Source organism: Chroicocephalus ridibundus, chromosome 22 (genome assembly GCF_963924245.1).
Source record: "Chroicocephalus ridibundus chromosome 22, bChrRid1.1, whole genome shotgun sequence".
NCBI lineage: Eukaryota > Metazoa > Chordata > Aves > Charadriiformes > Laridae > Chroicocephalus > Chroicocephalus ridibundus.
In genome coordinates this window covers 4,741,799-4,754,568 of record NC_086305.1, presented here as the reverse complement: position 1 = coordinate 4,754,568, position 12,770 = coordinate 4,741,799, and the positions used below count along the sequence as shown (strand labels likewise).

The following is a 12,770-nucleotide window of genomic DNA, read 5'->3' as shown; positions in this document are numbered from 1 at the left end:
GCAGGACAGACTGGACTGGGAGGTCATCATGGGCCCTTCAGGCCTTGGGAGGAAAATGCCTCTGAAGTTATTGGTTCTTCCCCTGAAGATGAGGGCTGTGTACTGCCCGGTTCAGTCTCAGCAGCACAAACAGGGTACCAAGAAACACTTGAAGGAAAGCAAGGCCCATAGAAGTTGTAGCCAATTCTGCTTTGAGGTGGCCCATGGGACAGAACTCCTCTAAATCAAGTCCTTCACCTGGCCATGAGTTTTTCTTGGTGTCTGTCAGTAACACGCTTGGTTCCTTTTGAAGGATCATACTGTGAACTTGGCCAGCATGGATGTGGATGCTCCTCTGTCCATGATGCTGAACCTCTCTGACCTGGCTCACAAGGAGCACATCCTGGAGCTCCTGCCCGCTGTGGAGCCCCTGGAGAACCGTGTGCGGTACCTGATTTCCCATGGGAATGAGGATGGCTACTTCCGCATCCACCAAAAGGAGGGGCTCAGCTACCTGCACCTCGGCCGCAAGAAAATAGTGCCCGGCACCTACCTGCTGGAAATCGTGAGCGTGCCCCTGTACCGCAAGAGGGAACTGCAGAAACTAGAGGCCAAGAACCACCTCAACTACTTAGCAGGGGAGCTGGGCCAAGCACTGAGGATGAAGCTCCAGCTCCAGCTCTACTAACGTCCATGAGATCCACCCACCCAACCGACAGTACAGTCCTTAGCCTTGCCATCCACACCTGGAAACAACTGCCTCTTCTCTCGCTGCACCCCCTGCCACCGCCTCCCCCACTGCACTGTACGACCGATGGGAAATGTCCCGCCGGGCTCAGCCCTCACCTTGGCCATGCAGGGATACGCCGCTTCATGGGGGGCTGGAGTCAAAACCAAGCCACACCGCAAAAGAGCTCGTGAAAGCTTTTGCCAGAGGTTCAGACCTTGTTAGCAGGGACTCCCTCCCTCTGCTCAGCTCTTGCCCGTCTCCTTTAACCAAGATACTGTTAGTCCGAGCTGGCAAGGGCAGTAGCACGGGGAAGCTGCCTGTCCTTCATGGTCACAGGCCAAAAACCACCCCACAGCCCAGGAAATGCGAGGGGGGGAGGCTGGGGGCAGCTTTGGAAGGAGCTATGGCACGGTGTGGTGGTAGTGCATTTCCCAGCAGCTCTTGTCCCTCCTTTGCTTCCGCGTTGTCATGATGGTGCTGCAGAAACCATCCCCTGCCTACACTGGCTGTGCTCTGTCTCTCTCTGTCCTCTCCGTGTCCTCCGCTCCTTTGGGGCTCCTCTGTCAAACGGAAAAGGTCACCTCTGAGTGAAGTTTGGGTTTCTAACCTCGCATCACCAAGCAGCCAGGCCCTGGGACCACGGGCTCCTGTAGGGAACGTAGGGTTTTCGCACTGAACACGTCCATGCCCTCCAAAGATTGGAGCTGGAAGGGCTTTTCCGGAGCTCCAGCAAGCCCAGGGGTTAAGGTGTCCCTCTCTAAATGAGGAGGAGCTCTGGGGAAAGGCCAATAATTGCATTGTTGGATGTGGTTGGACAAAACTAAACTGGCAGGAAAAATGTCATGAGGCTGGTAGAGAGCAGCTGGATGCTCCCCATGCCAGGGGGGCCGGAGGGCTTGGCAGGGCACGTGTGGCATCCTGCAGGGACGCGTTTCCTGGCCACCACCCACACGAGTGTTTGAAAACCCTGTGAACAGTTTCCCACCAGCAGGAGCAAGATGGGGATAGGGGTGGTCTCTGCAGCCTGGCGGGAAGAAAGAGGCAGGGAGAGCCAGAGCTTCGTTTTCCAAACAGTCCTTGACTCCGAGCCACCCCGTCTGCGTGACTCTGGTGCTCACGGCCAGAAACCACCCCCCAAGTCAGGGGCACTTCTGACAAAGGGGGCCGCGCGTCGCTCCCTCCGGTTGTCGCGTACGTCTTGGTCAGTCCAAGGTGACACCGGAGATGGACGGTCTCTGGTTAACGCAGCCAAATGAAATGCACTAAAAAGAGTCTGGAAAACATTAATTAAGTGAATTGAGGTCTCCCTGCTGCCTCAAGCAGCCTCTCCAGACCCTTCTGTCCAGGTGGGGCTCTTCTTCTTCCCTCCCTCCGGTGTCCTTCGCGCAGCCGGTCTCTGCCATGCCATTTCCTAGGTTTGCATGAATCCGTTTTCAGTCCTGCGTCACCCCTGTGCCTCGTCACAGGCGAGAAAGGTGCTACTTCCCTCTGGTGCCACACACGACTACCTTCTCAACCGCTCCGAGGTGCTTCCAGCTTCCAGAAGCTGGTGCTGGTATTGAATCGTCAGCGTTCGTGCACTGTATCCATCCACCCTCTCATATTTATGTATAACCACCAAAGTTACGATTGCTCGCTGTTGTGAGGAGTGCATATTCCTGTAGCTTTTTTTTTTGGTACTTGGGGAGGGGATGGGGGGGGGGGGGGGGGGCTTGTGGGTTTTTTTTCCCCGCGGGGGGTGGGGGAAGCGTATGTGTATGCTGTATTTGGGCTCACGTCAAACTTGAAAACTCTTTTGCGTAACGCAGCTCCAGACTCTGGATTTTTGCAAGAGTCCCAGAGCTTGTGACAGGATGGGTGGCCTGATGATTGGGGTTGGTTGTTTTGGTTTTGGTTTTTTTTTTTTTTTTTATTGTTTTGTTTTGTTTTGTTTTTCCAACAGGTGCTTTTTTTAAAAAAAAAAAACAAAAACAAAAACAAAAAACTATTAATAATAATAAATTAGCAGAGATGGGTTTGTGTGTGTGTGTTGAGCCAAAAGTCTCAAATGAAAAAGCTCAAGGTTTCCTTCATTCCTCTCTGGTGCGGTGTTTTGGTTTTTGGTTTGGTTTTTTTTTTTGTATTGACATTTCTTGCTGGTTGTTTTTTTGGGAAGCGTTGAAACCCAAAACCTCTGCCCGTCCCCCCCCTCCCCGCCGCCCCTTGTCCCGCACAGAGAGGTGGCTCTTTGTGGAATTCCTTTTTTGTATCAGAAGCAACAGCAACAATAAAATTATTTTGGGTTAACTGGGTCTGGGTCTGGGTCTTCCTCCTCGTCGGGGCGCAGCATCGTCCGGGGCTGAGGGGCGGCGGGGGGCCCACGGCGCAGACAGCCCCGGAACGTGGCTGGACCCATCCCAGCTCCAACAGGAGCGAGCCCAGGCTGGTGTCCTGCCTGTATTCCATTCCATTGCCCGTGCCATTCCTCAGGGATGGATTTTCACTCTTGCAGCCTCACCCAGCTCGCCCGTCTCAGCACCCATGGGTGCCCATGGGGTCCTTCCCAAAGCCTCAGAGCAGAAGGCAGATCACAGACTGGTTTGAGTTGGAAGGGACCTTAAAGGCCACCCAGTGCCACCCCCTGCCCTGGGCAGGGACACCTCCCACCAGCCCAGGTTGCTCCAAGCCCCGTCCAACCTGGCCTTGAACCCCTCCAGGGATGGGGCAGCCACAGCTTCTCTGGGCAACCTGGGCCAGGGGCTCACCACCCTCAACAGCAAAGAATTTCTTCCTCAGATCTCAGCTAAATCCCCCCTCTTCCAGTTTCAAACCCTTCCCCCTCGTCCCACAGCTCCCCTCCCTGCTCCAGAGTCCCTCCCCAGCTTTCCTGGAGCCCCTTTAGGGACTGGAAGGGGCTCCGAGGTCTCCCTGGAGCCTTCTCTTCTCCAGGCTGAACCCCCCCAGCTCTCTCAGCCTGTCCTCCCAGCAGAGGGGCTCCAGCCCTCCCAGCATCTCCGGGGCCTCCTCCGGCCCCGCTCCAACAGCTCCGTGTCTCTCCTGTGCTGAGGTGAGGGAGGAGGCACAGAGGCACCAGTAAAGCCTCTCCTGATCCTTCGCTCTCTCCCAGCAAGGGCCGTGGAAGGAGAGCGATGCCAGAGCTCTGAGCCTGGAGCCCGGATCGCTGAGCCCAGCTGAGGGGTGGCTGCACCCCATCGTCACTGCCGGGCTGGGGGGAGGCTGCGGGGGCCAGGACAGGGATGGGAGGGGGCACAAGAAGGGCTGGCGGAGAGGAGCCAGAAGGGATGCAGGAGAGCGTAGGCAAACCCACTGCCAGGACCGATCCTGCCTGGTGCTGTGGTCAGGGAAGATGCCGCCTGTGCTGTGGTCACCCTTGGCTCATCCGCCTTGGAGGAGCAGCTCCGCTCTTGGTGGTTTTGCTGAGCTGGGCTTGTGCAGTCAGCGTTACGTGCAGGGTGGGCGATGACGCTTGGCCAGTGATCGTGCCGTGGGTCCGGGAGTCAGGGTCCGGCCTGTTGAGTTCCGCTCAAACCCTTCTTCCAGGCTGATATTCTGGTTTTTTAGGAAGCTCTTCTTGGCTTCCCAGTCTGGATGCTGAGCCGTGTGCCACAAGAGGGCAGGCAGGGCTGCGGCATCCCTGCGACTGGGAGGGAGCCCACGGCCTTACTGGGTGGTGGGAGAGCTGGGGATGGGGTGGGGGTGGGGCAACCACGCGATGAGACCTGGGCAAAGGAGAACATTGAGCCCAGGCAGCTGGAAACTGTCCCCCAAACACCTTCCTGGGCTTGGCGGTAGGTGAGGGGCGGCAGGCGGTGGGGAGCGGCGGCAGAGGAGGTGCAGGAGCGGGGTGCGCTGGGCCTGGGTACCCAGGTCCTGCCGGTCGCTGCTCTGCAGCACCCAGCAGGGACTCCTTGCCTCTTCCTCCACGTCACTCATGTGACCCCGGGGACTCTCCGGGGATGGCCTGTACCCACACATCCCGGTCTCTCTGGATGCAGAAGAACCTACCAGGCTGCTGCCCGCGCGGACCCAGACTGATGTAGAGGACATGGCCAGGCACAACCCACGGGTCCTGCAACGAACGTGGCCAGGCTGTGACCATCCCCGTCCAGCAACGCTGCCCCAGATGCCCCACTTCGGCCAAGGAGCACCTTCTGCGTGTCCCTGACCACCGCACCCACAGCACCGTGGCCGGGCGGTGATGCTCCCGTCCCACGTGGCACCCATCCCCTGCGGAGCAGCCCCAGCTTGTGCTGGGGGCCGTGGGGTCTTGGCTCAGATGGAGAGAGATGGGGCAGCCCCACCACTGCCCGGGAAGCGGCCAGTTCTCCTCCCAGTGCCTGCCGGGACGCGCCAAAGAGCAGAGGACGAGCCGTGTGGGGTTAGCACAGTGCAGCTTTATTTCCATGGTTGGGGGACGAGGTTCTCCCCCGTGGGCTCAAATCCCTTAGTACAAACCTTCTCGGTGGCCCGCAGCCGTAACCCACCATGGCTTTTGCTAGCCCTGTGGCTAGCTGCAGCACCCCTCCTCAACAGGCATGGTTCCTACAGAGGGGCAGGAGGACAACCGTGTTTTCCTCTCGGCTACTTACGCAGCCCTTCTGATACCCAGATGCAGGATGGCCAGGGAAGGGCCGGCCACCCCCGCCCCCAGCAAGCCCCTGGACGTGGGGAGGCCACTCAGGTCCTGCTGGAGCAGGGACTGGCCAGGGTGGGATGCCGGTGGGAGGCTGCCAGGCTTGGGCTGGCTGAGGAGCATCTCCCAAGCATCCTGTGGCACTTTTGGTCCCTCCGGGGATGCCGGCAGGGCCACCCAGGCAGGTCTGCAGGGAGCTGCACGGCTGCGCCTTGCTCAGACCATTTTCACCAGTCGGGCAGGGACAAGTCACTACGGTGGGAAGCGGAGAGCAGGCTGCAGGGCTGGATGCCGAAAGGGGGCTGCGCATGGCGGGGCGGGCGCGGGGGGGGTCTCCATCTCCCCCTCACTTGTGGCTGAGGTGGGGGGTGGGCACTTGGGGCTGCCACACAGAGAAGAACAAAGCCAGCACTTGGGTCTGGTGCCTATAAACCCCCTGACAGACACAGCTCAGCTACAGGGACACACACACACACACACACACGTGCGCACTGGGCCACAGCACTCCCCCGGGGGGCACAGACGAGGGCGACGTGGGGGGCAGGAGGAGGTGGGGGTCAAAGCTCTGGCCTGGCACCAGGCAGAGCCGCCCAGACCAGGAGCCCCGTGGGCCGTGGCTGAGGGCAGGTCCCGCCATGCCCTGCCCCATCGCCTCCTGCCCCTCACCGCGACACGCGACGCTGCCCGGGGCCACGGTGGGCAGCGGGGAACCGCGCGGAGTCACATCACCCCTCCGACACATCTCTCCAAGAGTCCCGCAGACTGCAAAGAGAACTGAAAAGTGCTTAGAAAAGAGAGAAACCCCTAGAAAACCCACCCCGGACAAGAGCCCAACCTCACCTCCCTGCCCAGAGCATCCCTGCTGGCCCGGGGCAACACCACAGAGGAAGGGGGGGCCGGGGCCGGGGCCAGCTGGGGTGGGAGGCACACGGAGCACCCAGGCTCGCCCCATCCCTGCCCTCTACACCAAGGCGTAGTCAAACTGGCCCCTCTCCAACCCCTCCTTGTGGTCAGTCCAGGAGGAGGCGGGCATGCGGCTGTAGGGGTCCAGCAGGATGCGGAAGCAGCGCACCATCAGCATCACCAAGAAGACCAGGAGGAAGATGACAAAGGCAAAGACGGTTTTCTGCTCGGCATCCATACCCGCGGCGCCGGCTGGGTGCTCCACCAAGGAGGGGGAGAGCAGTTCATAATCCATCGTCGATGCATCATTCATGGCAGAGGCGAGGAGCGCGTGGCCAGGGCGCATTCGGCCGCCCCGGTGCCCGGGCAGCCGGCTTCAGCCTCCCGCTGTGCCCACGCACCCGCAGCACGGGTTACTCCATAGCCACCAGCGCCGCTACGCCGAGCTCGGGATTCACTCCTGCCCGGGCCGAGAGCTCCTGGAGGGGAAAGCAGAGATGGTGAGGGGGGAGGAATTGCCCACTGCCAAATAACCAGGGGCAGGAAAGGGCAGGGAACTTCACAAGATGATTCCTGAACTCAAGAAGCCGCTTGTGAGGAGCACAAAAGCATGGGATGGGTGGGAAGTCCAGGGCACTGGTGCAGAGCTTCCCTCTCCAGTGATAAACCCCCAGGATTCCTCCAGAGAGGGTGTCCACCTGCCAAGCCTAGTGCTGCAGGACACTTTTGGATTCAGGTGCCCTGAATCATAGGACAATTCACACTGAAAAGGACCTCAGCTGAGGAGCCAGAGTGGGCTGCTCAGGGCTTCAGGGCTCTGGTCTTGAAGTTCTCCCCGGATGGACACAAGCTTACAGTTTGCCCGTTCCTATGGAGGGACACGTGTCCGGCTCCTGTATTTCCCTTGGCACAATGACTGCCTTTGGGCTTGCACCAGGTCTAGAAGGAGCTGAGTCTTGATGGAGAAGGTGGGCACCTACCTCACTGCAGCTGCGTGGGGACACTAGCATTGCTACTGCAGCAGGAGGGGGAGAGGGCTGTGTCCAAACAGCCACGTCACTGCGGAAAGGTCTCCAGGGTCCAGCTCTCTTGGGCTAGGGATGCAAAGCAGAAGGACAAAGATAGCACAAGAGGTTAGAAGGACCACAGCCACTAGGAGTCATAGCAAAACACCACAAGGCACCTCTGAAGCTCTTGGTGTCTCTTAGACCAACACCTGGATGGAGTTCACCTTGGGCAACATCCACACCAACCTCCCCTTGCAGCATCCCGGAGCTGGAGTGCTCTCAGAGCTCTGGAGACTCCATAGAAAAAAAAAAAAAAAAAAAAAAAAAAGAAAAAAATCCACCCAAACCCAAGAAAACCCACTGGGAGATACCAGGAAACAGCCCTCCCAGGCAGCAACATTGCCCAATGTCAGTGGGAAAGCAAAAGGCAGAGCCCGGTCCCGAGGCCGAGGCACCCAGAAAGAGCCCGGAGCAGGTTCCGCTCGGCTCTGACTCACGCTGAGGACCGGCTCCCTCCCCCCTGCCCGCGGCTCCCGGGACACCACGCGGAGCAGCGCTTGCAGGCTTTAAAAATCATTTCATCCAACAGCAGCAAAATAAAGGGCACGAGCAGCAGGGGGGCGAGCATGGCTGCTCTCCGGCTTTTCACCCCGGTTATTTGGTACGATCCCTTCCCAGACACGTCTCTCGTGTCCGGACCAGACGTGGGATGCCTGTATGGCACCGGCCAAGCCAGCCCTGCCCCTCCTTGGGACAAAACGTCACCATGGGGGTGGCGAGGCCTCAGCTGGCGTCCCCACGTCAATATTTGGCCAGGGAATCGCTGAACCCCCCCAAACACTGGCCACCCCAAAACAGCTGTTTTGGCACTTCCACGCACACCGGCTTCCCAGTTGCCTGCTGAGGCTCCGGGCGTCCTCTGGGGCTGAGCGGGGGCTTTGCCCTGGTTTGTCACACTTGCACTGTCGCAGGGAAGTGCCCGGTGCAGCCTCCCCCCAAAAGGGAACTGTGCCTACACCCCACGTCACGTTAAGAGGACGTTGGCCACCCCTAGTGTGACTCCATCCAGAAGTCCCTCAGATTGTCGCGCTTCCATCATGCTGGGGTTTATCCGCCCCCCCCCCCCCCCATACATCCCCAGCTGTGCGTGGGGTACAGAGATAAGTCAAAAAAGGTTCCCACAGGGCTGGTACCACATCACAGGGTCATTTAGGTTGGAAAAGACCCCTCAGATCACCGAGTCCAACGGTAAACCCAACACTGCCGAGTCCACCACCAAACCACGTCCCTCAGCGCAACGTCTACCCATCTTTTAAATCTCTCCGGGGATGCTGACTCCATCCGCTCCCTGGGCAGCCTGTTCCAATGCTTGGCAATCCTTTTGGTGAAGAAATATTTCCTAATACCCATCCTAAGCCTCCTCTGGTGCAACTTGAAGGAGGGCAGGAGTGACCGGCGCCAGAGGAGCTTCCACCTGGGCAGAGAGCGGTTGGGTCTCCCCTCCCCAGCCAGCGGGCGATGGCTCCACGTCGTCCTATCTAGGGGAGGAACACCCACCCATGGAGGACCATTGATGGGACAGAGCATCCCCCTTCTCTCCACGGAGGTCTCTGGGGATGGGCGCAGCTCTACAGCCTCCATCTCCTTGAGGAGCTCCTGGTGCCCTGGGAGCCCTCAGGAACCCCCTGGGCTTTGCAGGTATTGCTTGGGCGGGGGGGCATCGCTGCCTCTCCGCTGCACTTCTCTGGGCTTGGGGGAGGTTCACGCGTCCCACAGACATGCCTGGGTTAAGGAAAAAAATCCTCCTTCATGGTTCTTGGTGCCAGCGACGCTCGGGACAGGCCCGGCTGCGATACAGGTGACCCAAGCACAAATCACGTACCTGGAGATGCCCAGCTGACTCATAGCAAAAGCGCAGGGAGGAACAAGCACGCTCAGGACAAAAATACAAGATTTTTCTACTAAACAGTGTCCCTAGTATTATTTCCTATAGCATTCAGGATAAAGGCTTTCCCTCTCATTTGGGATGTGTTGCTTTTTCATTATTGTGTGAAAAATCAGCTCTTAATTTCCCGGGAATTTTGAGCAGAGCAAAAAAAACCCGCCACTGATAAGACAGTTAAATGAAGGCAGCTGTTATTTAAGGAACATTTGATTGAGTTTTATTAAGATTCATGTTCCCTTAGTAACTAAAAAGAATACACGAGCGAGGAAATTGCTGAATAGGGCCAGATCTCACAAAGGAGGAGGATCGCTGCGGTGAGATTCTTCTGGGTACGCAACACAAATTAAATGCTAATTTGGGAACGGCAAAGATCTAATGAGATATGTATTTAAAAAGTGGTACGGAGCGGTGTTTACCGATGCGGGATGCCAGCTGGCGGGGGGGGGGGGGCCTCACCCTTCCCACTACAGACACCTCCGAGGTGAGAATCCAAGTGGGCAGGGGAGGGGGGTTACGGGGGCTCAGCAGGGATGGGGCCACACGGCGCCGGCACGACTCAGCCCACGCTCTGGACTACAAGAACGCTGGGGAGGGGCTGTTTGCAAGGGCATGTGGTGATAGGACCAGGGGTAACGGCTTCAAACTGGAAGAGGGGAGATTGAGATGAGATCTCGGGAAGAAATTGTTTGCTGTGAGGGGGGTGAGCCCCTGGCCCAGGTTGCCCAGAGAAGCTGTGGCTGCCCCATCCCTGGAGGGGTTCAAGGCCAGGTTGGCCGGGGCTTGGAGCAACCTGGGCTGGTGGGAGGTGTCCCTGCCCAGGGCAGGGGTGGCACTGGGTGGCCTTTAAGGTCCCTTCAACCCAAACCAGTCTGTGATGCTAAACGTCCAAAGCAGAATCAGAGCCTAATTAGGGAAAGCAGCTGGAGAAAGCCTTCTGTGTCAGCTGAAAAGCAATTTCTGGATACCAGCGTTTCAGGTATTGCTTACTTCCAATTTCCAGCGGAGTAATCTCGCTTAAAAAAAAAAAAAAAAAAAAAAAAAGAAATCTGTTCCTCCTCCGAACAGTTTACTCCCACCAGCAAAGAGAAGATGAAGCCGGGAGCCTTGGCACAGCCCCGCTTCGCTCTGCGTCAGTGCAGGGGACGGGGAGAGGGGACCCCAGCTCTGGATCCGGGGTCTCAGTGACAAGGACCTTCCCCCCCAAATCATGGGTAAATTTGGGTGCCGGGAGGTTAAGTCAGCTTCGCAACACCCAGCACCGAAAGGGGTGCGTTTTATCAGCAGGAATTAAAAGAAGATCCCCCCCCCCCTCCACCCCCGCCACGATTCGCACAATGAAGCAGAATCGCGCCAGAAAGGCTTGATCCGCTCAAAGAATCAGGCTGGAAGATGACAGGCCCTGAGCCGGCGCGGAGCAGGGTTTAATTGCACAATGTCATGGATGCAGGCCAACAACTAGGGAATTACTCGGTTTACACACTTTTAAATATACCCAAATTAGTACTTTTATAACCAAAAATAGACATTCGCAATTATATAACAATGAGAAACGAGACCGATGTCTTAAAAGGAGAAAGCGGAGCTGGTTTTGATGGAGGCGAGCGAGGAGGGGCTAAAATGCTTAAATTCGAATGAAGCTTTTGTCGGGACGAGAAGAAAACGACCGCGTGCGCAACGAGAACCGGAGCGAAGTCATTGGGACGGAGCTAAAACAACCCCGCTTTGAAAAGCGCCACCCAACTCTTGCTCCCCGTGCGAATCGATCGGACGCCTCCAGGAGAAAAATCCAAAAGAAAGATGCATCCCAGGCTCCCGGGAATGTCTAAAAGAGAGGGTTTTTCGGGCCAAAACGAGTAGGGCGGGGGAGCAGGGTGGCAGCGGCACTGGTGGAGGGCCGCGAGAGCGTCTGCCGCTGGGCGGGAGCCCGGGGAGGGTCCCGCAGGACCCGGCTCCGTCCGTTCCCTTGGGTTGACGTCCTCCGCGTCGCCCAATGTGGGGCACAACCGCCCCGCGCCACCGGGCAGCAAATGCGCTCACCGGGGAGGTCTGGAAGCAGCCAGCCTCGCGAGGACGGCAGGCAAAGGCGTTTCTGCCTTAGGAGGGGGATTTCTCGGACCGAAGCTCCTCACGGGGGGGTGGGAAAAGGCTTTACTTGCGAGTGCGGTGGGGCCGTGGAGCTGCTCCCTCCGTCCTTCCCCAAGGGTCCGTGGGCGGCGGGTCCGCTCGTCCCTGCTGGGCGCCCTTCTGGGACGCGCACCCTGGTGCTGGCGCCGTCAGGAGGAGCTGACGGAGAGGCCGAATTCTCCGCCGGGTTTGCATTGCCTTTTTCAGTAAATTTTGCCGCTGGGTCAAACGGAGGAATCCCGCTGGGTTACGGCACGGCTGCCGGCGTAAGCACAGCCCAGAGGCTCGGCCAGGGGAAGCCGAACTTCCAACGGGAGGCAGACCCCCGGAGCCAAGAGCTGCACCGTGTCCTCAGAGCTAGTTCTGCCCCAGAAAAAAGCGGGTTGTGACCCTCCTGGGTGCGGAGAGCACCGGGAGGTGTTTATGGGCTGCACCCTGGACCTGTGAGCAAACAGGGCTGGGGCTCTCCCGATGTGTTTCTGTCTTCCCAATTCGTCAAAGCCGAATTGCCGCGTTGTCCCTGGAAATGCGGCTCCTGTTGTTGCCACCGACTACTTGCACGGGGCTCACGCAGGGGCCATCTCCTCTGTCCCCCCCCACCAAGCAGACAGCAGAGTAGTTTCCCATTTCAGGAATTCTGCTGGGGTCTCGCCTTCCCAGCTTCCCTCTCACTGCTTCCATGGAGGCACCCGAGCCTTAACCCCGGGACGCTCCACTGAACGTCCCCGGCAGGGAGAGACCCTCCTACCCCCGCCGAGGTGGGTTCGTGCGTTGCAGAGACCCAGGGGGGATGCTGAGACACCCCCCCACCTTCATCCTGGCTGTGTTGGAAGCACCTGCGGGAGGTATCCCACCCCGGCCGTGCAGGCAAACTCTGGGCAGCTGCCCAGGGACAGGCAGTGCCAAGGGACCGCAGCCCAGGTCCGGGCTCCTGTCTGTCAACGCGTGATACCTACAGCAGGCTCCTGAGGGGGGTCCTTCATGAACCCTCTCCATCACCCGGCCCTGTCAGGGCTCAGCGTGTGGTTGGACAAGGACATATGGGGCCCAGGAGACATCCTGCCATGGGTCTGGACCCAAGGAAGACCCCAAGTCTCAGCAGGATCCCCCAGTTGGGCTGACGTAGACAGATGTCCCCTCATGCTCTGAAGCCTGCTCACAACATCTCTGTTCAAGCACGTTCCACCACAAGGAATGGCGGGACAGGCAGGGACTCCAGCCCGGCACATCTGTACCCCAGACCCCGATGTAAGAGCTTGGCCAGTCTTCTGCTAAACCCTTCCCATGGCTAAGGGGAAGGCCACCTTCTCCACCACCGCTTCTCCAGACCCCGGCAGCCACCGCGGAGGGGCTCTCCCAGCAAGGCAGCTCTGCTGGGCAGGATGGCAGCCATGTCAGTGGCAGATGAGCAGAGCCCGGACATGGCGGGGAGCACTGAGCAGACCAGGC

General features: G+C 58.7%; 2 protein-coding genes across 7 annotated transcripts in view; one reads left to right on the top strand and one right to left on the bottom strand.

The window, feature by feature from the left end:
* FBN3 (fibrillin 3) overlaps positions 1–824 on the top strand; it is a 112,424-nt gene extending 111,600 nt beyond the window's left edge. Inside the window, exon 64 of the mRNA XM_063358159.1 lies at positions 293–824. Within this exon, the coding sequence (XP_063214229.1) occupies positions 293–667 (375 nt within the window). The 3' untranslated portion in view covers positions 668–824. The remainder of the gene's footprint in view (positions 1–292) is intronic.
* Positions 825–5,083: 4,259 nt separating this feature from the next.
* CTXN1 (cortexin 1) overlaps positions 5,084–12,770 on the bottom strand; it is a 41,663-nt gene continuing 33,976 nt past the window's right edge. For 5 of the 6 annotated variants that reach the window (XM_063358165.1, XM_063358164.1, XM_063358163.1 and 2 more), the window contains 2 exons: positions 7,226–7,339; positions 5,084–6,724 (listed from right to left, as the gene is read on the bottom strand). In XM_063358165.1, coding sequence (XP_063214235.1) covers positions 6,304–6,591 — 288 coding nt within the window. In that variant the 5' untranslated portion in view covers positions 6,592–6,724; positions 7,226–7,339 and the 3' untranslated portion in view covers positions 5,084–6,303. Of the gene's footprint in view, positions 6,725–7,225; positions 7,340–11,349; positions 12,245–12,770 lie in introns of those variants that run through there. The other variant, XR_010073947.1, reaches the window with a different exon arrangement.